General features: G+C 35.0%; 1 protein-coding gene and 1 long non-coding RNA gene across 4 annotated transcripts; both read left to right on the top strand.

Annotated features, from left to right (window-relative positions):
- Positions 1 to 5,584: 5,584 nt before the first annotated feature.
- LOC108101350 lies at positions 5,585 to 11,799 on the top strand. 3 transcript variants are annotated; one of them, XR_006245341.1, is made up of 4 exons: positions 5,585 to 5,719; positions 5,781 to 5,925; positions 6,255 to 6,358; positions 11,264 to 11,799. It is a non-coding gene; the product is annotated as an uncharacterized LOC108101350 (long non-coding RNA). The 3 variants fall into 3 exon arrangements; XR_006245342.1 differs by having other exon boundaries at positions 6,255 to 6,354; XR_006245340.1 differs by lacking the exons at positions 5,585 to 5,719; positions 5,781 to 5,925; positions 6,255 to 6,358 and adding an exon at positions 7,904 to 8,020 and having other exon boundaries at positions 11,264 to 11,484.
- Positions 11,800 to 13,603: 1,804 nt separating this feature from the next.
- Positions 13,604 to 25,228, top strand: LOC108091270 (transcriptional activator cubitus interruptus). The gene is made up of 6 exons (XM_017190384.2): positions 13,604 to 14,042; positions 20,475 to 20,839; positions 20,901 to 21,538; positions 21,594 to 22,106; positions 22,172 to 22,336; positions 22,393 to 25,228. Exons 1-6 carry the CDS (start codon positions 14,005 to 14,007, stop codon positions 24,889 to 24,891), a joined length of 4,218 nt encoding a protein of 1,405 aa, XP_017045873.1. The 5' UTR covers positions 13,604 to 14,004; the 3' UTR covers positions 24,892 to 25,228.
- Positions 25,229 to 27,155: the final 1,927 nt, after the last annotated feature.

Genomic DNA, 27,155 nt, shown 5'->3' on the forward strand with positions numbered 1-27,155 from the left:
ATCTGGCTGTTGCTGTTGTTGAGGCCTTTGTTGTTGCTGTGATGGCTGCTGCTGCTGTCGATGCGGTACTTTTTGGTGACTTGGCTGACTTTGTTTCCTGTTGTCACTGCCCAGTGAAGGAAACTGTTGGCTCTGCGTGAGGGTCACAGGGACTTGTTGCCGCTGGGGATGACTAGCTAGACCACGGACAGCATTAGCGTAGGAGTTGGGCGCCGCTGAGTTTGACCAAACATTAGGATCAGTAAACTGCTGGGGGATGGTTCTGCGTTGGGATGTGACACGTTTTCGTTGAGCAACTTGCTGGTATACAACGCAGCCTTTATAGCTAGCTGTATGTCCACCGCCACAGATAGCACATTTTACTGGACGGACATCCTTTAAGCAGGCCTCCAAGCCATGTTGTAGGCCACATCTGTCGCAGTTAAATAGCTTTTGGCAATGATTTTTGGTGTGTCCGAAAGCTTGACAACGGTGGCACTGAACAACATCATCCTTTTTGTGAGGGAGTTCAACTTGGACCCGTTGCCGACAAAGTGTCTTGATCCCGTGGATTTCTTTGTTGTTTGCAGCCGGTTCAAGTTAAAAAAAAAACTAAGTTAACGAGCTTAGTTTTGTCGAAGCGGCTTCTAGGTCTATTGACAAATCGAACCAAATGACCCGCCGAGGTCAGACTTTCCTTAATGTCTACATCTGGGACAGAATGATGGACACCACGGATGACAACACGATAAGATCTGTCTTCTTTTAACTGCCAGGAATGGTATGGTACCTTTTTAAGGGTCAGCGATTTGGTTATGGCTCTGTATGTGTCTGAATCTGATGCGAGAATGGAGACAGAGTTGTTGGGATGGCATTTCAGGGAGTATTTGGAAGGGTCAACAATCTTGTCTGTGGATCTTATGAGTCCGTTTATATTCTCACAGTGATCAACCACAATTGGGGGTGGTTTGTGGGAGGGTAGTTGCTCCTGGCTACCAGACGGTCGGATGACATTTTTGTTGTTGCCTGCGGTATTGTTGACGGCTTTTGTGTTTTTCTTGTTTGTTGTTGATGTGTTATTTGAGGTACTTTTGCTGTTGTTGCTAACTTGTCTTAAGCTGAAAGAAGAACTGGCTTCTTCAGAGACATTGGGGCCCATCGTTTGTGGGACTTCGACGGGTTCGGTGGCTGTGTCCATGTCCGACAGATCTGAGAATCGGTTGGCAGAGACATTGGTTTTAGGGCTATTGGAGTTTCTCAAGATTTTGGAGACAGAATTTGGTGATCTGGAGTCAAGACGGCGTTTGTTTGCCGGTCTTGGGGACCACCAGACCTCTTCGTCTCCATTTATGACTTCTAGTTCCGGTTCAGGATCATGGCTTGAAGGTGAGATGCTGAGGGGGGATGCAGGAGGTGGGGTAGCCTTAACTGACCTTAAGACCTGCTGGATTTTTCGCTGTTGTCGCGCCACAATCTTACTGATGTTAAGATCATCATCGGAGTCCGAAAGGCCAGACATGGTTTAAGTATTGGGCACAGATGTGCACTGCTTTACCGACTTCTTGTATGTATCGGCTCCTTGTCCGGCTACCTGCAAGGTGACCGTGGCTTAGTGGGCAAGGCGCAAGCCCCGCAGTCGGGCGGCACCCGGCTCGAACCCACCAAGTGACGGAGCAATTGAAATTTATTTGTCTTTTATTTGGGATGAAATTATTCTCAAACTCAATTTGACCTTGAATTTGATTTAAATCTTCACAAAATCTTCACTTGTTTTGTCTTTTCGAATCACTTGTTATCGCGTTAGTCAAAACTAACGGAGGTGGGATTCACAAGAGTAACAGTTCTTGCCACTGAGGTGGACTTGTCCATAGACTCTTCACAGTGAAATTCGCAGCGATGCAAAAACGCGTCTGCACTCCACGAAAGCATGATCGAGACTGACAAAATAAAAGTGAATCTTTATTACAAAGTGGTTAGAGAAAATATATGTGTGTTCGTCAGAGTTCTGGCATGTTGGCGTTTTGTTGTTGTCCATCAGCACTAGGGTTGCCGGGTCTGCTGTTATTCTGTGGCAGTGACAGGGGTATGTTAACTATGGCATGTTAACTCTTGGTCCGCTGTTATCATGTGGCCAGTGAGAGGGGTATGTTAACTAGGGGTATGTTAACTTGCGCGTATAATGCAGTAAGTTTTTGTGAGGCCGTATTCCTGACAATTCATGCATTGCACGGGACCATTCCGCTTATGGGGTTCCTCAACGGTGATCCTACGATGCAATAGGTATTGGAGCTTATAGATTGGGTGAACTTCATTGTTATATCCTTGCAGAACAAAGGAGTCACCTCACACCCCATAAAGTATATACATATGTTCTTGATCAGCATCACGATCAGAATCGAAATACGTCTGTTCATCTGTCCATTCGTCCGTCTGTCTGTTTATATGTAAACTAGTCTCTCAGATTTAAGGCTTTCTTGCTAGAACTTACCCAAAGTTGTGTAATCATTGCACGCAGTATATAAATCGAAAAAGGCTGGATCGGGCGACTATATTGGGTAGCTCCGTTACGAGAGATTGAAAAAAAAATTATCACTGCATTGTTTTTGATCATATCGACTTGAATTCTTCCAGATGGAATTAAATTTTATCCAAATCGGATAACTCGGATATCATATAGCTGCCATAGGAAAGATCGAAAAATACTTTTATATGGTAAATAATGAAAAAAATCATAACATTGTTGTTTTTATCCCACGGCCATGATTTTTAGAAAATCGACTTATTTAAATACCCCTGAATTGAAAAAATTTCATAAAAAAAGAGCGAAAAATCTATATAGAATTAATGGAAAAAACGAAAATTACAATTGAAATGAATATTTTACGGTGCTTTAAAATGGAGGACAGAGTTGAAAGTGTATGTGTTGCAAGAATATAACCTTTCAATATGGTATCTCCCGGAAAATATAATAATAGTACACATAAACCTTCATATAATTCTCAGACTTTCGAAGCGTATTTCGTAAGCGTCTACCTGACCTTTGGACAAGCTTGTGCTAAGGAAAATTATGAATCATAACTTTGAAAAAATAACTGATTTTATCGGTTTATTTGAGATAACACACCTTTCCTCAAATGCAGTTTGATTATTCGCAATTTTGTCTTGTGTATATACATATATATATATATATACATATATAGAAAAATTTTAAAACTTTTATAAAAAAAATTTAATTTAATTTTCCTATTAGAAATATGATTGTCAGTTTTCTTTCTCATAAATAGTTGTTTTTGTTTGTTAGGTATAAATTAGACTGCAAGAGTATATAAACATGAATATACCCTCTCGGTGCGCTTCGTTACTACGCGGACGGCCGACCACAGAACAGGCTAAAATAATGTCTTTATTACCAAGAGTGGATACAAGCCTACTATTTAAGTTGGACATGAGAAGTAAGACATTTTTACTTCACTTATGTACAGATATGTAAGTTTGTTATATGTTCTTGCAAAGAAAATTTTGCAAAACATCCTCAAACATTTAAAAACAGTACTAATTAACATACGGCGTACAGTGCAAAAACCTGTTTACCTATATGTATGTACATAGGTACATAGTACATGCATACATATGTACATATTTCAACATAAATACATACATACCTTTAAACATACTAATAACAAGAAAGGAAGCTATAGCTTCGGCAAGCAGATGCTTACATACATATGTACATACATACAGTGGCTCACAGCTTATTTGACCCACCTTGTAAATTCAAACTAAAGTTTGAATAACTTTTTAACTAAAGCAGATATTAAAAAATAAAAACCCAGGTTTTTCGGTGGGTATTACAGGAATAACAAAGAACTTAAAGTTTATTTAAATAACAAAAGGTTTCATAACTTATTGAACTTATTCTTCGATTTGGGGTTCAAACTTATTATTGCGAGAGAAATACAGTACAAATTATAAAACAAAAATTATCCATCCCAATTTTTAGGTAAACAAAGAGGTTATATTTGAAAAGTCAACCATAGCAAACAAGTACAACTTTCAGGTTCTGTGGTTCCAAGGGGGGGGAAATTTCCTAATTGCACTGCAAGGGTATAAAAAGTGACGATATTTCTTTGTCAACCATTTGTCCTCAACAAATTTTATATCGTCCAAAATTTGAACCATAATTTGTAATTCTATAGACCTTTAAAAACATGTTTTTTTTTAAATATAATTGTTTGATTTAAAGAAACAGAAACATGTGAACTACATACGCTTAAAAATTTGTGTGAGGGAGTAAGTCCTATAACCTTGGGTGAATATTAAAAAAAACAAGAAAGGAAGCAAGCTTCGGCAAGTCGAAGCTTATATACCCTTGCAGTCATTAAATATGTCAGACAGAATACATAAAGGCTAACAACATCGAATCTATGACGATTTTTCTATTATTTATCATATTGTTCATATGACAGCTATATGATATAGTCGTCCGATTTTGATGAAATTTAATTTGTAACTCAAGACTCATTAGAAAACTCTATATTCCAAAAATCATGATTGTCTGATGAAAAACAACGAGGTTATAATTTTATTTCCGTTATTTCTATATAGATTATTCGATCTTTCCTATGGCAGCTATATGATATAGTACTCCGATTTTTATGAAATTTTTTTCTCGAACGACATTATAATTTTTTTCCATTATTTATATATATTTTTTTTGATCTCTCCTATGGCAGCTATATGATAGAGTTATCCGATTTTGATAAAATTTAATACGAAATTCAATAGCAGTTAGAAAACGCCATCTGGAAGAAATCAAGTCGATCTGACTAAAAACAACGGAGAAAGAATTTTTTATTTCATTCTCTTGTATGGGAGCTATCCGATATAGTCGGCCGATCCGGCTCGTTCCGACCTATATACTGCGTGCAACAACTACACAACTTTTGGGAAAGTTTTAGCGAGATAGCTTTAAAACTGAGAGACTAGTTTACATAGAAACCGACAGGAGGACAGACGGACAGACAGACAGACAGACAGACGGACAGACGTACAGACGGATTTGGATTCTGATCGTGATGCTGATCAAGAATATATATGCTTTATGGGGTCTGAGGTGTCTCCTTCACTGCGTTGCAAACTTCTGACTGAAATTATAATACCCTTTTGCTCTGCAAGGGTATAAAAATGAAGTTTAGTTACCAAAGTGAGCAAGGTGTAAGTAGTATATGAAGAACTCTATTTCTCGTATCTGCAACCCGATATCAAGATCAGCAAAACAAAGTCGAGTTAAATACTAGAAGGCGTTGCCAACATAAGGAATTGAACAACTCAGCTAGGGTCTCACAAAAGATTTAAAAATTCAATTATTTGGAGTTTTTGTTGAGTTCAAGAGACGCCAAAATGTATGAAAGTACATTTCGGTGGACCTTTTTTAAAGGTGTGAAGAAATTGCTGTTAACATGCATGCTGCCATTGCAACAGGGAATTTAAAATTTACGTGTCTCGTTTTTTGTTGCATCTTTTCAAATAAATTTTATTGATAGTATGACCACATCACATGCATCACCGATGACACCGAAAAATTCGATCACACTGGAATCTTTCTAACCTAGCAAACATATTCTTTGGACTGCATATTGTGCTTAACGGTGCACTAAAATAAGCTTTAAAATATAAAAAAGCAGTAATTTTTCCCTTGAAAAGAAATCAACGTCATTTGTATGTATGTACATATCGAAATGTACGTATATACTTATGTGTGTAGTTACGAAATCGTTAATTTTCTTGCGAAACTTCAAAAGTTGTAGAACCAGGGACGGGGACACAGGAGGATGGTCCGGACCCTCCGAACCCAACATTTTTCGATCGGACTCATCCAAAATTGTTTTTCTGCGTCGGCTTCTGTGTAGAACAAAGATCGTAAAAAGCAAGGAACCATAATAAGTGGTAGGATATGAAGAAAATACGAAGTAAAAACATTCCTTTTTATGAAAAAATTAACGCTGTTTTATTCTTGCTCTTCTAAAACCAATTCAATTTAGATACATATACCATTTTTATTATATCGGCATATTGTTATTGGTATATTATTTTTATTGTATATTATTATTGATTGCATTATATTATTATTGTTGGTTTTCCCACTTTAACGGTTGTCATCGTCACTACGTGTTGTGCCTTCCACAATTTTTCAAAGCAAACAGTTCCCTTAAATTTCTTACTGTCTCTTTTTTTCCTTTTTCTTTTCTGTATCGACGGACAACATAATTCCAAAGGCCAACTCGGCTCAATTTCTTGATAATGATGATGCTTCAATCTGTGCCTGCTCTGTCGGTTAATGAAGAAAGAAACTGGATTTCGTGTATGAATAAATTTGTATGTATGTATGTGTACAGATATTCACATATAGTGCGCATGTATATATATGGAATTATTTATGTATGTATGTGTGTCGATACGATGAAATTGTTTTTTCCTTTTGGGTTTTGATCCGCTGACTAATTAAGCCTTTAAAATTTATACTGGACCAAGAAAACAGGGAGAAAATAAAGTCATTGGGCTCCGCACCCATAAAAAGCTGTGATAGGAAAACCAATGGTTTGGGAAAATACATATGTACATATGTACACATGTAAACAAAATATGTACGTACTTACATACATATGTATATTTCTGTGCATGTACATACATTTATATTTATGTAGGTACAAATATGTTTATGAATAAGTTTGTATATTAACAATATTTACATATATGAACATACATCTTAAATAGATCTTCATATTTACATATACTTATTAATTTAGAATTTAGACCCGGAGAGAATTAAAGGACAGTTAACAATAGCTTTGATTTTTGCAGTGTCAAACCCCTTTAAATGTTTTGTGATTTCTTCCAACACAAAAAATTACATACTGTACATACATACATATGTATGGAAAACGAAAGCTAGCTTGGGCTTTCCGAATGTCCATGCAGTGTAAAAAATATACACATCGTTTTATTTCTATTTGTTGTTCGGAATGTATCAGAATAGTACCTGGGCAGAACATAAAAAAAACACGTTACCGTTCACATTTTTTTTCGAGTTTTTGGGGCAATACTTGCTTACAATAGAATGGATACAAAATTTTCCTTCAGGAATGTACATACATACATACAGTTTGCTCTTAATACTCGTACATACTTCAGTAAGAATATGACATTGTATTATTTTGTTTTTGCTCTTGTTATTATAGTCATATTTTTAATTATGAACACTGCAGTTAAATCCAAGTATACATATACGGCATTAAAGTTACATACTATGTATCCTTGTACATATTATATGTTTTATGTATGTATATACATTTAAAGGAATACATATATGTACATACATACATACAAAGTAAAACATATTTCTTGACCACTGTGCTGTGCAATGCTCGCACATTTTTATCCACAAACTCCTTAATCTTTCCGTGTGATACATACTTACTATGTACATATGTATATGAACAGGCATGTACATTTTCAGACAATGCAGATGCGCATATTAGAATTTATAAATACATATATATATATATAAATATATATATAGAGATCAAATATATATATATATATATATATATATATATATATATATATATATATAGCATATACATGTATATATATACATACATATGTATACATCTTGTTATAAAATATCTGGTTTTCTGTTTCCGAGAACTGACAAAACGTTTCTCATAAAAAGAACGCATACACACTTTCATGCACGTGCATACACGAACATGCATACATACATATATTGGTGCAATTAAGTATAGATGTGAGTATAAGGTTTGAATATATGTAGGTATGCACACATTTAGCCACATGCAGATACATACACACGTATGTATGTATACAACAGCCGCACAGCTTGCGTTCGCTCCTTTCACAGAAAGAAGACTTGAGTAAGACGTTAAAATTGCAAAGGGCACATTATACGACCGTAGAAGCGCACAGCAAGAGCGTTTTAAGATCCCAGATTCAATCCTGCTGTGCACTTGCAGACAAAAAGGTACATACTTACATACATACATACATATGGGGGATAATTTAGAAAACAATTGTTGCGCCTTGTTACCAAGAAGTTTTTTGATATGTATGTTTTATGTATAATCGTATGTACATACATACACATATGTACATATATTTACTTTTAAGACTGTGCTGTGTGTATGTACATATTATTTTATTCATACATGTATAGAGGCATAATTTGTCGTACATTTATGTACATACATACATACATACGTACCGAAGAAAGTACATACAACATATGTTGATTAATATATGGATGTACGCACATACAGTATTTGAATTCGTATTTTCCTTAATTTTTGAAGGCATCATGTATGTACATACAAACATATACATATGTATTAACATGTGGTGTACATACATATGTACATATAAAAAAAATTAAGTAGTATACAAAAATATAATTATAATATTTTCAATCAAGGTTTATATGTACCTTCTACACCATACATATGTACATATGTATGTATATATTCTTGATGTGCAGCTAAATCAAAACAAACATATGTATGTATGCATGTGTATGAACATGGTTTGGAATGTATGCACATATGTATGTATGTCGTACGTCGCCCTAGTTCCACGCAAAATATTCATTTAATTTTAAAAGTACCAATTTTAAAGTATCTAGTATCTTTGCCCATTTTATTGGTTGATCCAGCCGTTTTTTCAGTGATTTCAAAGTCTAACTACCCATCCCGCAGTGCAGAACCTTTAAAGGACGTGCTTGAAACTTAGATAAAATCTTTTAGCTGTAGATTTTTAACCAAAAGGTTGAAAAAAAAATTGTATCGTGCATGCTTAGTTTCTGACTAATTTCTTGTTAAAAACGGTATCTTAAGAAGATTTATCTTACTTAGCAAAATTCACGTTCAACGGTAAGTCAGGGTTATGTTCAAAAGTTACCGTAAATTTTAAATTATTTGTACAACCATTTAAAAATTATTTTTATAAATTCTCTAACACGTAATCCCCAACAAACAAGAAGTTAGCGCGGCAAGCGGAATCTTAGTGTATATGCCAGTCTTCAAATATGTACATATGTCGAAGCTGTGTGTTAAGATTTTATATAGTAGCTGTATGACATAATGTATACATAATACTCGTGGGATAAAAACAACTACGTTATCAGTTTTTTTTTATTTCCTATCGCAGCAATATGTTATATGTAGTTCAGGGGCGGACGCAGAAAAAAATTTTGGGGGGGGGTCCGATCGAAAAATTTTTACGTTTGGGGGAGTCCGATCAAAAAATTTGTTCCTTTGGGGGGTCCGACCAAAAAAATTTTAGTTTTTATGGTTGAAAAGCCGTGTGCTGTAAGGAAATTTAAAAAAGTCTGAGATTTTGGGGGGGGTCCGGACCCCCCGGACACCCCCCCTGCGTCCGCCCCTGATGTAGTTTAAAATTTTCATCAAATTTAATTTGAAATAGTAGTTAAAAAACACCATCCAACGTCGTCGTAATTTTTTTTCGATCTCTGTCCGTCTGTCCTCCTGTCTGTTTTAAAAGTCGGAACTTCTGAATCGGTCGACTATATCGGATATGTCCCATACGAGAGATTGAAAAAATTCTCACTCCGGTGTTTTTGTTCATATCGACTTGATATCTCTCAGATGGTGTTTTTCAACTATTATTGAATTGCGAATTAAATTTTATCAAAATCGAATTACTATTTCATATAGCTGCCATAGAAAAGACCGAAAAATATATTTGTAAATAATGAAAAACATAAAAGAACGCTACCTTCGGCAAGCCGAAGTTTATATACTTTCTGGAGTGTCTGGGGGTAGAAAGAAACTTTTCTAAAGAAAGGTGTTTTCAATTTTAATAAACAAAAAAATGTAAACTAATTATTCAAAAGTAGAATTGTTAAAAAATATTAGGAGAACATATAAAAAGTAACTTGGTGCCCCATTGACATTTTGAAACACTTTACTCTGGGTGTTCTAAATTGAGATTTGCCGACGGCCTCCTATCAACTTAACAAAAGGTATTGAATATGTAATGAATATGTGTAATATGTAATGAATACATATGTAACGAAAACAACAGGTCGAGTTTTAGCGAAAGAGAAGAAGAAGAATTCCAGCCGAATCATTCCAATGAATCTGGTCACACGTTGCTTGAAGTGGTTTAAAAACAATTTGTTCATTAAAAGGTAAAAATTAAAGTGTGCGTAATTGTGAGAGTTTGTATTACTCAATCATTTAATTCTTGATCGATCAGCCCGAAGAGCTGTGCTTATAGACATATATTTATAGAGTCAATAATAAAATTAAAAAAATTGCGCATGCGATCGAAGTAGCGGACATTCTTTGAGCGAAGTTGATCGCTCCTAAAATAAAAAGATCTTTAATCTTTTATGAGTGGTTGTGTGGTTAGCAATGTGGGTGGGTGGTTATTTAGTTATTTCAATTTAAATAAGCTTAGCACTTGGAATCACCTGGTCAGTCTATGCATCCCACTTCTTTCTTGACGAAAGAATTATTATGTATTACCATACAGGTGTCTTAAAATGTAGTATTTTTGCCTTACAAAGTCCAAAATACTCTAATGAAAAAAGTATCCTCGATAAACCGTGTTTCATTAAGCAGAGGTCGGTGAGCTCTAAATAAAATTACATATTTCACACATTTTCGCGAATTTTTGCTATCAAACAGCCTTAACAGTCTTAAAAAGTACATTTGATTGAAGTTAGCTAAAGAATACTCGGGAATAAAGAACTAAATGAACAATAGACTTAAGGGGTACTCTTAACTTTTCAAAAAATTCACTTTTTTTCAAAATTTATTATATGATAAAAGTGTAAGGAATGTTGTCCGAAAATTTCAAATCAATCGGAGGAGAACTGTAGGAAGGGGGAAAACTTAAAGCGCGGTTTTCCAGACTGTTTCAAAGAGTTTGAAACTTTGAACGCGTTTTTCTTAAAACGAGTTTTTTTTAAATCGGTAGTTAAATTTTTGCGAAAACTATTGCATCGATCGACTTTTTCTTTTGCACACTTCTTTTAAAAATGTTTTTCTTATCGTTGAACAAAGGATTTTTATTATTTTCAATTGCAACTTTTTTTATAGGACGAAATAGGGTTAAAATGTGCATACAAAAACGAAACTTTTTATATAAACCTTATAAAAAATTTAATTTTTAATAAAGAAAAAAATCCTTCGTTTAAAGAAAAGACACATACACTAAAATAAAAATTTTGGATTTTTGATTTCAGATGAAAATTGGCGGAGAAAATACAACTACTGCCAGGGCACTATTTTTGATATGGTCACCTTTACAGATTTTCAACTACAATCTGTAAAAATTTGAAAAGATTATATTATTAATATTCAATTAACGAACATTGTAAAAATATCGCAGGATCAAAATCAAATAATTACATATATAATATAGCGAAATATCCAAAAATGTATACATAAATAATGGAAAAAATGATGACGTTGTTGTATTTTATTTTACGAGCAAGATTTGTAAAATATCGAGTTTTTTACTACCCTTTAATCGAAATTTCACAAAAATTGGATAACTAACGTAGGAGAGATAAAAAAAAAGAAATTTTGACGCCATTGGATGGTGTTTTTTAACTACTATTGAGTTTTTAATTAATTTTTATTAAAATTGGATAACTATATCATATAGCTGCCAAGGGAAATGAAAACCAATTGATACTGTAGTTGTTTATGAAATTTACTATATTATAAAGCTGCTGTAGGAGAGATCGAAAAATTAATAAAGCGGAATATTATAACATCGCTGTTTTTCATGTTTATTATGTTTACTGGAGTAAAGTGATTTCTAACGACTCTTGAATTTCGAATCAAATTTATGTCATTTATGTCACGACTATGTCATATAGCTCTCATATGAACAATCGTCGATAATATACCTACAAAATTAGTTATATCTTCTATATCTAGTTATGTCTTCAAGTTCACATAGAATCAAGCAGAGGCACAGACGGAAAGATCTAAATCGACTCAGTGGTGATGCTGATCAATAATATACGAATATAATTATATGTTCTTCTCAGATGTCTCCTATATATGAATATAAATAAAGATAGTTCAAGCATTGTTTTGCGATAAGTTGGAGTTGCAAACAACTAACAACTAATAGGTAAAAATCACTGGATCACTGGATATGGGGTGGAATGCTTAGAATGTTTCATTTTTAACTATGTTTCCCTCTTGCTTTTAATTAAATAAATTTATTATTAATATTAGATGTTCTTTTATACGTGTCTCTATACTAATACAAATTTGTTTTACACCTTTTGCACCTGATTGCGAAGCACACAGGATGACAGCGAAAACAATAAACTAAAATTCTGAAGAAACACTTTCTGCCCGTCTTGGTCTTGAACACATTACCTCTGGTCCAAACCAGAGTTTGACTGAAAAGTCAAACACGAAGATATATAAAAATGATTGTTTCTTAAAGCAGTATTAAATTAATTTACTTCCCCTATCATATACAGTATTTTTGAGTTTAAATTTATTGCAAATCTATACACCCAAGTTAAAGTTTAAATTTAAGTCCTACAACTACACTGCTTCTCAACATCTGAGCAATAATGTGGGTTTTTGGGGTTCAAAATTAATTGTTGTGTATATTACTGAAATATATATTGCTTAAAATAAGAAATAAAGTTATTACATTTCTAATCGTTGTCTGCAAAAACCTTTAACTTTTCAATATTTACTACGTAGTGTGCGCACGAATTGTGCTTTGTACTTCTACAACAATACAATTCCGAAAAGATAGACCTGCAAACAGTACAACCTCACAAATAGAGAGATAAGCGGAAGCAAAACGATCAATGGTAATCAAAAAGGGCCCTGCAAACTTTTGTCTCGCTTTTTAATGCCCACTGCAAGATAATAATTAAGAAATTCAAGCGACTTTATGCACAAAAAACACTTTTTTACCTATTTATTTAGTTTTATTTATATGTGTGTATATATGCCTTACCGATTATATATAAATAGGCACACGAACGCTCTCGAAAACGGCAGAAGAGAAATATTTACCAAGTGAGAGATAAAACTGAGAGGACTGCAGGCGATTGTGAGAGTGAGTGTTGCTTCAATGTGCGAATGTAGGCGCGGCTAATGGCTTATACGCTTTGAGCATAGTAAATAAACAATTATTATTATAAAAAACAATGGAACTTTGGGCTTTAAAAAACCAGTAATATATTTAAAGTTAAATAAAAGAAAACTTACTTTACTTACATAAAACTTATGTATGTTAAATATGATTTTATTTTTACATTAGCAGAAAAAAGCTAAATTGTCATCACTGCCACGATAAAGTATCTTCGGCTCGTGTATGTGCGTTGTGTAGCCATCTTCGATCTGCCCGCCTTCGCCGTCTGCGTGTGATCTGTGGGCACACACAGATACACAATTCAGCGTCTCACTTGTTGTTGTATTACTTATATAAGTGTGTTTGTAATTCAACGTGTATCTATGTTGGCATCGGTGTCTGTGCTCTTTCAAAAGTATTTGTGGAAGAGCGGAGATTCGAACTGCTTCATCTAAACTAAAGAAGCGTTGCAAGAGCTAGTGCTAAAACCGCTCAGTCTACTCGTAAGATACACAGCATTAAGACGCAGCATACACCGTAATTTACTTGGTTAAACAATAACGATTTGTGTTATTCATATACTTAAAATTTTGTGATCAACACCCAATAAAGTTTATAAAAACATTAAAAAAAAGATTCGCGTATATACTGCAAAAAGTTCAGTTGGTTAAAAATTTAAAACAATAACATATAAATTGAATTGTGTTTTTTTATCAAAAAGTCTTTGATATTCAATATTCCTTAAAACGTGTTTGATAAAAAATGTCTTACAAACGTTTCAAAAAGTGCCGACGGTGAATCTTCAGAAAACACATTTAATTGGTTTCTCACAATTTCCTAACTCAACGTTCTTCAATTATTTAAAAAATGGACGCCTACGCTTTACCCACATATTTTCCACTTGCGTAAGTTTTTTCGTTTTTAAAGTCGAATCTTTAATTGATTTATGAAAAAAATAAAATAGAGTTAGTTTAATTGCATGCCATCATCGAAGGTAACACGGCGATTACGTTCCTAGAAATCCTCGTGTTAAGCGAAATATGGATTCAGTAAAAAACAATGGGTTATAGTTTATATTTTAAGCCAGATTGTTTCAACAAAATATATGTATATCGATATGGGAACAAATTTGTACGTGCTAAAACAGTCAGTTTTAAGAGAGGGCTAAGTGTATTATATGTATTTTTAACTAGAAGTTTGCCACGCAGTAAAGGAGTCACCTCAGACCCAATTAAGTTCACAAATTCTTGATTAACATCACCATCTTCGTCGTATGCAAGTTAATCTTTCAGTTTTAGAATCAGAATCTTTCAGTTCAGGGAATCACAAATCGGCCCGGATCGGTCGACTATTCAATAAATAAATAAAAATCAAGCAAGGAGGGAAGTTTTGGCGTATAAACCCTTTTATTTTAGAACCTTAATGCAGAAAACGACTAAACTATGCCATACTTGTTTTAGTTTATGATATAGTAGTCCGATCTTTTTAGAAATAACTTTTTAATATCTATTATCTAACGAATTGCTCATTGCCGAAAAAACTTCTTAAATGCCTAACAACATTAAAAAGTATTATAAAATATATATATATTTTTTTAATTTTGTAAATTTCTCCAATTTGTGTATAATTAAATAGGTAAATTGCGAGTAAAACGTTCTCAAAATCAAATTCTTCATTAATTTTTATATTTTAATAACAGCTATATGATATAGCATTTCTATATTTTTAAAAATATCTTTAAAACATTTTTAAACATATATTATCCTAACTAATTTCTCAGAAACTACTTTCTAACAAATTCTTAAAATTATGCTTATTTGATAAAATACAACGACGTTATAATTTTGTTACTATTAGTTATATATAAATGAATTGATCGTTCTTAAGAAAGATTTTAAATCAATCGTTGCAAAAAAACTTGATATTCCAATAATCATGGTTATGATTTTAAAACAACTATGCTATAATTTTGTATAGATTCATATAGATTTTCTATGGCAGCTATGATGTTGCTAACCATTTATGTATCATGAAATTTAATTCGAAACTCGCAAGTCGTACAAAAGACAAAATGTCAAAAATCATGTCTGTATGACAACAAAAAAATTTGCCTTCTAATTTTTTCACGTTATTTTTTCAACCTTTTTATGGGAGCTATAAGAATAAGTCGTCCGATCCAGGACTTATTTACTGCGTGCAATAACTACATAACCTTTGGTAAAGTTTCATCGATAAAGTGAAGGAGACACCTCACACTCCATAAAGTATACATATATATTCTTGAATTAATGGAAATTAATTGATAACGTCATTGATTTTCATCTAGTTGTGTGATGCTGATTTTTTAAATATAGAGTTTCCTAACGACTCTTGAATTACGAAATAAATTGTATCAAAATTGGACAACTATATCATATTGCTCTGCATGGATATAAAAAAGGATACAACAAAGTTATTACGACTTTACCATTAATTATACCCACTACTAGTAGCCCAAAGAGGGAAAGAAGTATTTCTTGAAAAGTATGTATCAGGCAGAAAAGTCATTTAATATCAAATAACATTTATTTATTCTTAATCAAGACAGATATCATATATGTATAGCTGTGCGTTCTTTCGGGAACCATGAAAGGTAAATTATTGGGATTGACAACTCAGTTTTTGGATATGCTTTCTGTTTGCTTTCTGTTTGTATGCTTTTTTAGTGATAAACAAGAATAGAAGCAGACTTTGGCGAGCCTACACTTACATATATATCCTTGCGGTCATTACAAATGTCAAGCAAAATGCATAAAGGCTAAACAACATTGAGGTTATAGTGATATCTTCTATATTAGTATTATATTAATTTCTGCAGCGTATCCGATGCATCAAATTCTCAACGGAGGGGTAAGGTACTCTGCAAAGTTTCTAGATATGAAGCCGGTTTGGGTTCTAGATATTATGTCGCAGGACGGCAGAGGGTTAGCACTAGATACTTTAGAAAATAGTGCTTGATGGTAGGAGCTGACTACTCTAAAAGGTTCATGCTGGTTATAGTTAGATTTACAATAAGCTAGCTACAATTTATAAAAACATTTAAGCGACCCAACAAATTGACATTCCATCTTAACCCCGTATAGCAATAAAAATCTGCGGCTTGAGAGGCTAAAGTATTAAGTAGCAGTCTATATGAATAAGATGGAAACAAGAGGCTTGCATTCCAATTAAGCTGCATAAGGCATGAACAATTAGTTTGTTTGGGGTCCAAAAGGACGCCAAGATCGTCAACCACTGTTATTCTTTTGCATTTCTATTCACTTCGCGTATATTGCTGTTTATCCTGAGCAAATATGGTCAGCTTGTACTTTATAAATGTTGGGATTGTAGGCTTTGATAGGAATTTGTTTATATGCTTTTATTGTTTATTATTATTGTTTATATATATACAGGGTAAGAAGTAAGGACCCCTATGGATACTAGATAATTAGTTTGTCCTGCCACTGAAGTAACTAAAAATCCAATTGAGGGGATCAGCTTGAACCCTTTCACGTCAAGTTTATGTATTAACAGAAAGTGATTTACTGAGTCAAATGCTTTGCCGAAGTTAAAGTTAATGTCATCAGTTAGATCTTCGAAAAAACACATACTGACACATACCTTTGTATAGGTACTGCACATAAGGAGTTAGAGTTCGTTCAAAAAGCTTTGAAATTGCTGAAAACTTAAAAATACCTTTTAGTTTGCATTCGAATTTTTTCTTTTTTGGTGAAGCCCTGCAAGCATGCAAGTTTTTAAAGACAAGCTTGTGAAGGAGTTTATACAGAGCAAAGATTTGTGATAAGTCTAGTCATTTTCTACATTTAGATTTGCAAGGGTAAATAAGCTTTTGCGGGCCAAAGCTACTTTCCTTTCTTGTTTATTATACAATAACGAATTCTCGAATATAAGCTTTTCTAACGACCCCTAAGTTACGAATTACATTTTTTTGAAGTGAAACTTCTTTAGGCGCATGAGGGTAACATTTTTACAATTGTAACGGTAACGTCACGCAAGTATGCAACGGAAGTGACGAAAAGAAAAAAGAGAGAGAGAGAGCGATCGAGACCGATTGAGAGAGAGTACGACAGGGCAAACGTGAAGCAACTAGCGATGGAATGAGAATAGGAAGCAAGCAAGTGAAAAAGATCGAGAGAGAAAGATCACGCATAGAGTCATGGTATAATAAGTATAAGGTAGTCTTATAAGTGCGAAAGGAACAGAATAAGATGTTGTTTTACCCTTACGCTGTGCATGGGGGTTTAAAAAGAACTGTTTAATGATAATGAATACTAACTGTTCCGTAATTTTTGTTTTGTACCCAGAGCTGTTCCTCAGGATTCGCTCCTATATTGTCAACCCTTTAAAAGATTTTTCTGCAATAGTAAATGTCACGCCTTGTATGTGCTTGCTGCAATAATTGCAAAAAGTATTTTTTCATAAGCACACAAGAGTTAACGATTTGATAAAAAATCTTCGGCGTACAAAGAGTCTCTTACGAAAACCAGAGCGTTCTGAACCATAGGGGAGTAAACCCGAACAGTTCTACCGGCGACGAGACTACCTTATACCTTTTGTACCATGGTGCCATGGAGCGAGAGAGCTAGTGAGAAAAATTGAACGAGAGAGAGAATAAGGTTTATTGAGAAATATTGGTTTTTGTATTCGTTTACTAGTTAATTATTAGAACTTTAGATGGAAAATCTGTCGCATAAGGTCATTTGCAGTAAACGCATTTTTTTGTTTATCTATTTACAATATTATTACCACTTATGCAGTGTATAAACAGTTAGTTAAATTTATAAATAAACTTTATGAATAATTTTTGTGATACATTTTAAAGTCGTCCTGTACTAAGCAGTTACTCGAAGTAGGTAATATATCTGTTTTCTTTTTGTTTATTTACAATTTTTAGGCCAATTGGATTGAAGGTTAGGTAGTTTTAATATTTACAAATAACAAATTAATATTAACACATAACATACCTTGCAACTCGTCATTTAATAATGCAATAAATCATATTCCATAAAATAAAAATATGTATTTGATAAATTCGCTTTTCTAAATTTTAAGTTCAGAAACAAAATTTAAATAACTTTCAATATTTTAATGACAATTAAATTCCTAACATATTTTCCTTTTGATAAATTAGTTCGCCAAAGAAGTTTCACTTCTGACATGTGTACTTTGTACGCACGCACTTTTTTTTTGTTTTTATCCCCTTTCAGAGGGCATTATAATTTTAGTCAGAAGTTTACAACGCAGTGAAGAAGACATTCCAGACCCAATAAAGTATATATATTTTTGACCAGCATTTGAAACGAAATACGTGAAAAAAAGTATTAAAAAATACTTAGAAAACAAGCCTGTGGCTGTTAATCTTCCGAAGCGCCTAAAGAAAAAGTTTTTTGCGGTGAACATAATAACATTAAAATTAACGGATCATCTTTAAAAAAAAGTGATATGCGCTGTAAAGATTATGAATTTCTCGAGGTAATCAGGAAGAATTTTTTTCTAAATTTTTTTATTGTCTATTTTTGGGAGCACTTGAAAGTGAAAAGTGCGATTTTAGCTGAAAAAAATCGCTGTTAATTTATTTTTTAAAAATAGAAAAAAAATAAAAATTAAAAAAAACTCTTCCTGATTACCTCTTTTGAGTTCACCGACTTTCAAAATAACGTCTTCGGCAAAATCGATTCAAAGTATTTTTATACGTGAAATTCAAAATCCAAATACGGTAGTTTAAAACGCTGTAACTCCGTTAGTTTGTCTTTAAAAAAATACAAAAAAATAATTTTTAAAACCTTACCCCCCCCTTAATTCAAAAACATGGGTTTTTCAAAATACTGAAAACAGAATAAGCTTAAGCTTAAGTTGCACATTTTGCATTTGCCGAATTTACGCATTCAGTTTTATTCGGAAAAAAACTAAAAACTAGAAATATAACGGGACATCTCATGGAATGGCTATAAGGTCTGCACACGCAGTGTGACGTCGGCATTGCACTTCGACTCTCTCTTTCTCGCAGCAGCGCTGTTAAGGCGACAGCTAAAACTAACAGAGAGTAGTGACAGTGTAAGATCCTTCGCTGCTACGCACACAAGCAAGGGTGCCGATCACTGATAAATACATACATTTCTGACAGCTTGCTTTGACGCTCAAATTTGGTACTATTGCACTGTATTTTTTTTCGGCACAACGCAATTATCCGTTTGAATTTTTTAATTTTTTTTTTAATTTCGTTCGGATATGCGGTTTGTCGCTAAAAGCGGAGACGCTCTAAGCGGAGGCCCTTACATATAAGTTTGCATGGGGACCACCCAGCGGAAAAAAACCTGTGGAAAATATGCTATTTTCCAGTGGTTTCTTCATACAAGCGGAATGTGGAAAACCTCCTTCACCCCTTACACACCCCTTACCACATACACGGGGGTGACACACAAAAGGAAGGGGTAAAGGCGGTTTTCCAGTGGCTCTACAGCTGCTGAAAGCAGGACAAAATCCACTGGATTTTTCCCTTACCGCTGAACAAAAACCTCCTTACTTCGGTAAAAACCCACCCCCGAAATCGGTCCGAAATCGTCTATCCCCTTACCTACGCCTGCTAAAAGAAGGAGGTTTTCCAGTCAAATAAAAACCTACTTCTCACTTTCCCGCTGGGCAACCAAGCCATCGAGTTTTCGGCGCAAAACCCGGACGGACACTATAAGCGGAGTCGTTATAACAGGATTCTACTGTAGTTGTCATATAAACAATCGTCAAAAATATGGAAAATTAATAGAAAAATCGTCATAGCTTCGATGTTGTTTATTCTTTATGTATTTTGCTCGACATATAATGTTTGATGACTGCAAGGGTATAAAAGCTTCGGTTTGCCGAAGCTAACTTCCTTTCTTGTTTTTTTAATAAAACTTTTCCATTTTCGCGCCCAAAATCTTTTTTAAATTGTAAAAAAGCAACCGGAATTTTTACCAATATATTTTTTAAAATGACTATAACACGTTCGATCTTCATTAATTTTAGACTATGTGTGACTATACAAATATTTGATTTAAGCTGTAAAATGCTCTTAAATGTTTTTAGGGTGGTTATTAATATTTGTTATATAAAAGCTGCAAAGCGATAGAAATTGATACATTTTGCACAGAAATATAGTACTTTTATCAGCTCAGGTTTAGTTGGAAAAACTGGTGTAGATATGTCCAGTTTTGAAGCAACCTCATCGACTTTGATATTTGCAATAACTTAATCTTGCAATAACTAATCTAACTGTTAATAAACTACAATAAGTGAAATATATTGCATTTATTTTTCTGTAGATATTCTGAATTGCAGTTTTTAGCGTCCAGACGAGCTGCTGCTGTGGCTGCCGCGGCAACCGTTTTGCCAGGCTCTCCGTGCATTAACCATGTTCATACAACAGATGTTTCGAGTTCTGTAACAGTTCCATCCATAATTCCAACGGTGGAAGCACCACCGGCCACCTCAGTTCAACCACCTGTAATTAATGGAGGCGGTCTTCTTGCAAATAATTCTGGCCCCCATCCCAATCACCAGCATCAACATATACATAGTTTAACTGGACAAACTCACGGACATGAATTTCATCCAGCTTATAGAATTCCCGGATATATGGAACAATTATACTCCCTTCAACGAAGTAGCCCCACAGCTTCCTTCCATGGTATTGATTCTATACACGTTCAGTCATTTGTCAATTTCAAATATGTATAAAAATCTTTCAGATCCCTACGTGAACTGCGCTTCAGCTTTTCACCTTGCCGGACTTGGATTGGGATCAGGAGACTTTTTGGGAAACCGCGGCATGGGTTCTCTGGGTGATCTGCATCATGCGGCAGTGGCAGCAGCTGCCGGATCTCTAGCAAGTACTGATTTCCACTTCAGCATCGATGGTAGCAGGCGGCTAAGTAGTCCTCGACCACCAGGTGGCAGTATTCGCGCAAGCATCAGTCGCAAACGAGCCCTTTCCTCATCGCCATATTCTGACTCGTTTGATATTAATTCAATGATTCGATTTTCACCAAACTCATTAGCCACGATTATGAATGGCTCTAGAGGAAGCAGCTCAGCAAGCGGTTCTTACGGCCATATTTCAGCTAACGCCATTAACACCATGCCTCATGGACATTCTTCGCGATTACAACAGATCCAAGCCCATTTGTTGCGCGCAAGTGCAGGGCTTTTAAGTCCGTTGACCTCACAACAAGCAGCTACAGCCGGGATTTCTATAAGTCATGCTGCATGTGCGGCTGCTGGAAGCTTAAACGATGTTCATCGCAACCTAAACGATTTACCTAACCAAATAACATCTTCAAGTGGAAGGCTGGTTTCTGATGATCACAAGCATATATCATCGCTCTCGGTAATTTAGAAATAATTTTAAATGATTCAAAGTAACTCACTACATTTTTGTTTAGCAAAAAAACTTCGACAACGGAAATTCAAAAAATCGACAGTATAAAAATGTTGTCGCCGAGCAGCCTTCATCAACATCTGGCAGTGTGGCTCAAGTAGAAGCAGACAGTGCCTCATCACATTTGACGGACCAGTGTCACAAGAAATCATCAATCAATAGCAAAAGTGTTGCAGACGATGTGAAAATCAGCAATCGTTCTGAAGAATTTACTAGTCTTGGAACAGCTTCGACTCTGCTAAACGAATATGATTGTGCCAACGCTGATACGACAGATATAAAAGACGAGCCCGGAGATTTTGTGGAAACGAACTGTCATTGGCGTAGTTGTTGTATTGAGTTTATTACACAAGATGAACTTGTTAAACACATAAATAATGACCATATTCAAAACAACAAAAAAGCTTTTGTCTGTCGATGGGAAGATTGTACACGTGGTGAAAAGCCCTTCAAAGCGCAGTACATGCTCGTTGTGCACATGCGCCGTCATACTGGAGAAAAGCCACACAAGTGCACAGTAAGATATTTTACAAATTTTATATTATCAAATTTGTTGGCTTAATATTTTCTTTTGGGAAATAGTTTGAGGGTTGCTTTAAAGCGTACTCACGACTGGAAAACCTGAAAACTCATTTACGGTCACATACAGGCGAAAAGCCATATACCTGCGAGTATCCGGGATGTAGTAAAGCGTTCAGTAATGCCAGCGATCGAGCGAAACACCAAAACCGTACTCACAGCAATGAGGTAAATGTTGTTATTAAAAATATTATTTTAAAACTTACATACATATTTCTTTTCAGAAGCCCTATATTTGTAAGGCTCCTGGCTGCACAAAACGATACACTGACCCAAGTTCTCTGCGAAAACATGTAAAAACAGTTCATGGTGCTGAGTTCTATGCGAATAAAAAACATAAGGGCTTGCCCTTAAATGATGCCAACTCGCAATTGCAAAAAGACAGAGGCCCGGGTCGGCATCTTCAAGAACATAATATTGACTCAAGCCCTTGCAGTGAAGACCTGCAAATGGGAAAGATGCTAGGTATGTCTAGTCCCAGCACTAAATCTGAATCAGATGGAAACTCTCCACATCATCTGGTGAATGGAGTTCGAGCATCAGATTGTTTGTTAGCATTTTCACCACATGACGTTGTCGAGAATTTAACTTTAGAGGACAACTGGAATTGTGATGATGATGTGGACGTGGCTGACCTACCAATTGTTTTACGAGCAATGGTAAATATTGGGAGCGGAAGTTCGTCGACATCTACTTTAGGAGGTGGTGTAATGGCACGGCAGCGATTTAGAAGTCGTCTCCAAACTAAGGGTATCAACGCAAATACGGCTGTGCTCTGCAACATTCCAGAAAGCAATCGAATTATTGGAATCAATGAACTGAACCAGCGTATTACTGAATTAAAAATGGAACCAGGTTTAACTGGAGACATTAAAGTTCCTATTCCCCTGAATAGTGGCAAAGATGTGTTTCCAGAAGACTTGTCGTCACAAAGTCAAGTAAACTTTCGCAACGCAACTTTTAATAAACAAAGCTTTTCCATCATTCCCGGCTTAATGCAAGGGCAGCCTCGCCGCGATAGCCAAAACTCTAATACGAGTACATATTATGGTAGTATGCAAAGTCGTCGCAGTAGTCAATCATCACAGGTGTCTTCTATATCCACAATGAGACCAGAATCTTCTTACAACACAGCAACAGCTTCTTTTTATGACCCGATTTCACCAGGATGCTCGCGACGCTCTAGCCAAATATCAAATATAACCAACTACAATGCCGTTATTACGCAATCAGGACAAACTCCTATAAACAATGACTTGATTACAAACAGCAGCCCAAATGCTTCCATTATTAAACCAAATGTTGGTGCTCAGCGGGCTAATTATTTGAACAACAGTCTTCCTCCACCACCGTCGTCTCATTTAATTGACACTAATTTGAAACGTTTGCAGGAGACGGAGCCCAAAACATGTACTCAAAATTCAACAAGTGGTCGATTTTCAATATCCAATTTTATGCATTCTTCAAGCAGCAACAAACCGACCGATGAGATTGATTTCGAAAAATCAATGCCAAATAACACATTTCGACGTCAGTCTGAACCAGTGTCGAATGTAAGTTTCAATTCAGTAACAAATATCCCTCGATTTAGTACCCCAGTAAATAATTTTCAAACACCTGTTGGAAAGAGTAGACACAACAATACAAAAGCTTATTCAAACCTGGAGAATGATTTAAAGACTGTAAAAGGAAGTGTTCAAACGAAGTCTTACATGACTACTACAAGTGAAAAACATCCAAATGAAAGATTTAATTTAGATGAAGTTGAAGAGCTTATACTTCCCGATGAGATGCTTCAGTACCTAAATTTGGTAAAAGACGATACTAATCATATCGATAAGGGACATGAGCACCTTTTATCTGAAAACATGACATCTAGTGAAAATCGAGTACGCGTAGTGTCAAACTCAAATTCATGTAAGAAAGCGTTATCCCCATTAAGCTCAAACTTTGATGTCCTTATCGACTTACAACAAAGCTCATCAAACTTGTCAGAGAAAAAAGAATTTACCATTGATATTATAGAAGGCTTGTTCAGGCAAGAAGAACCAAGTACTGATCCTGTGCTACAGACAAAAGAGCTGACGAAATATAGAAGTTTTCCTCAAGGGACACCGAAAGATGTAAGCATGGATGTTGGTATCAAACAACAGCAACCATCACCATCGCACTATCATCAAGAAACCAATAACTCAAATCAAAATCAAATCATTGACTCATCAATGACAAGTTTACCAGAGCTCAATGTGACTTCAATATTTTCGCGCATTGACTCAGAAAAAGGTTCTAAAACTCATAGAGACCAAGAAAATGAGATTCAATGCGGCATTATAAGCCAGTCTCAAATGTCTCCTTCATTAAATATTCATAACGACTGCCAGATTTCCACCTCGAGGTTGGCTCCCCCTACAGCATTAAAGTTTTCATGTCAACCTCGAAATTTAGTTTGTGACACCCAAGCGAATAATATCAGTTCAATGCAGTCAGAAACGTACCAGCGTACTTTAGAATATGTACAAAGTTGTCAAAATTGGATGGAAACAAATAACTCAATTTCCGATCATGTTCAAGGCCTGCCTGGGGTGCCAGTAATTAATTCATTGTGGCCTGATGTAAGCAGCTCTACACACCCATATCCTGGAACAAATATGGTGATCAATGATATGACAACATCCCTATCTTCTTTGTTAGAGGAGAATAGATATCTTCAAATGATGCAATAGGAAAATATACTAGAGATTACTATTTTTCTTGCAGTATAGTGGTAAATGGAGATCGAAAATATTTATAGAGACGAAAGTCACTCATAAACGGAAATCTGAATTTTATTTCAATAAAGTAAAAAATTGTCAACGTCAAAATTTCCTAATAGACAATAGAAAAACAAACTGGAATTATAAAATGTTTTAGACTCACATAAGATGGAGTCGCCATTAGTTTTTTAAGTTTAAAAGATATCTTACTTTTGAGGTATGCGCAATAAATATGTCTTCCAAAACTATCTCAATTATACAATTATAATACATTTAAGTAAATAAAAAAATATATTTTTTCATGAAACACATGCATTTCAGTTAACTATGCGTTAAGTTTGGCTTGCCAGTAGCTAGTGGAGACTTATACCCTTGCAGAGCAAATATTGGTGCACCAACGATTAGTAATTTGAGTTTAATTTGCCCTGAAAAAAAGTTTATTTAGGGAAATCACAAAAAAAAAAAGCAAAATGGCAAGCTAAACCTATATGATATTGCCGATCTATTGGCGAATTTGTATATATGTGATCGGATCTAGATTGGTTGCATACGATTAATAACTGACTGTAAATACTATACGATATATGGTTCTATATAATTGATTTGAAAGATTTTATTCTTATTCTTATTTCTTCTTATGTTATGATCCCTACTTATCAATTACCGAAGATTTCTTTCCTGTTTTCCATATTAGAATGTTACCATCATCTGGATATAAAACTATTTCAAAAACTGGTGTTTTAATTAATTCATTCGGAATATGCGAAATAATAAGAATTTCGACAGAGTCTCTTTTTAACCAAATGGATGTTTTTACTTTCAATCGGAATTCATATCATTGGTTATTTCAGTTTCCGATTTTTTTTTCGTTTACACTGTGCACCCCTTCTAAAAAAAGAAAACAGCCTGTAAGGCCCTACTATGACCTCCAGTGTTGCCGTTTTAGGGTTTTTCCCCCCAGATTTGAGGTTTTTTGAATTGGGATTGCGGGAAAAATTTTAAAACAGCGGGAAGACGCTATTAAATAATATTGAACAAATTGAACTTCAGCACCAAAACGTGAGTATTATAAACTGGGAGAACAAGGACGATACATTATAGTTTTGGCTGGAAGTCAACGCATACAGCGATTCTGGTGGAAACCCGCGATTTAAAGTGCCTTGGTCGAATGCCGAGGTTGAGCGGGTTTTCAGACAGATCAACTTGATTAAATATAGGCAGAGAAATCGAATGAACATTGACACTTTAAACTCGATTTTAAGCATGACGTAAAATAATGAAGATATGTAATCTTAAAAAAAAAATTTACATTCTGTTACTCCACCCGGGAGCTTAGAGCCTCTACAATTTCTTGTAGAGGATTCATTATCATTGATTTTCGATCGTACCGGTGATAAGCCAGTAGCGACTTATCCTAGCGGTGGGGTTGCCACCTGGCGCCATCTAGGAGTGACGAAAATTCTATTGATGGGTCCATAGTAACGTAGACGAGGGGGTGTGCGGGTCCGGGGAGCCGAAATTTGTTACTAATGTTAAGTGAGCGATAGAGCATAGAAGTGGTGGAGATTTGGAAAAAGAGACCGTTTTCTTTTTTCTCGGGGAGCCTGGGGCTCGACTTGAACTCGGGCCTTCCGGACCGGAGGCCAGCGCTCTACCTGCTGGGCCACCGTCCCCCCAATCTTAATCTTAATCTTAATCTTAAAAATATAAACTACAAATTGTCACCATTTTAGATCCGGTTTCAGCGTCATGGCAAGTGTTGCCATAATTATAAAATACTTCCAACTTTCTTAAAAATTATCGGAACCACAAAAAATATAGATACAGACGAAGAGGCTGTCGATATAGACGATATTATTAAAAACTTTGAATAAAATTATATAAAAAGAATCTAGGGTTTTTTTTTTAGCTTTTTAACAAAGGTTTTTGGTGTTTTTGGGGGTGTTTTTTTTGCTAATCTAGGGTTTTTTGCACTAAAAATTATAGCAAAACTGATGACCTCCCGACTATGGTACAGTTATACAAGGTAGTCGGCTTTTTGAGAGGATGTTTTCCCGTAAGTGCGAAAGAAACAGAAACAGAGTGTGTTGTTTAACCCATATACTGTGCATAGGGTTTAAAAAGACTGTTATATGACAATGAGTATTAATAGTTCCTTAATTTTTGGTTTTTACCCAGAGCTGCCCTTTAGGACTCGCTCTCATATTGTTACCCTTTCAAAAAATTTTTGTGCA

The sequence above is a fragment of the Drosophila ficusphila genome, unplaced genomic scaffold (assembly GCF_018152265.1).
Source record: "Drosophila ficusphila isolate 14025-0441.05 unplaced genomic scaffold, ASM1815226v1 contig_220, whole genome shotgun sequence".
In the NCBI taxonomy this organism is placed as follows: Eukaryota; Metazoa; Arthropoda; class Insecta; order Diptera; family Drosophilidae; genus Drosophila; species Drosophila ficusphila.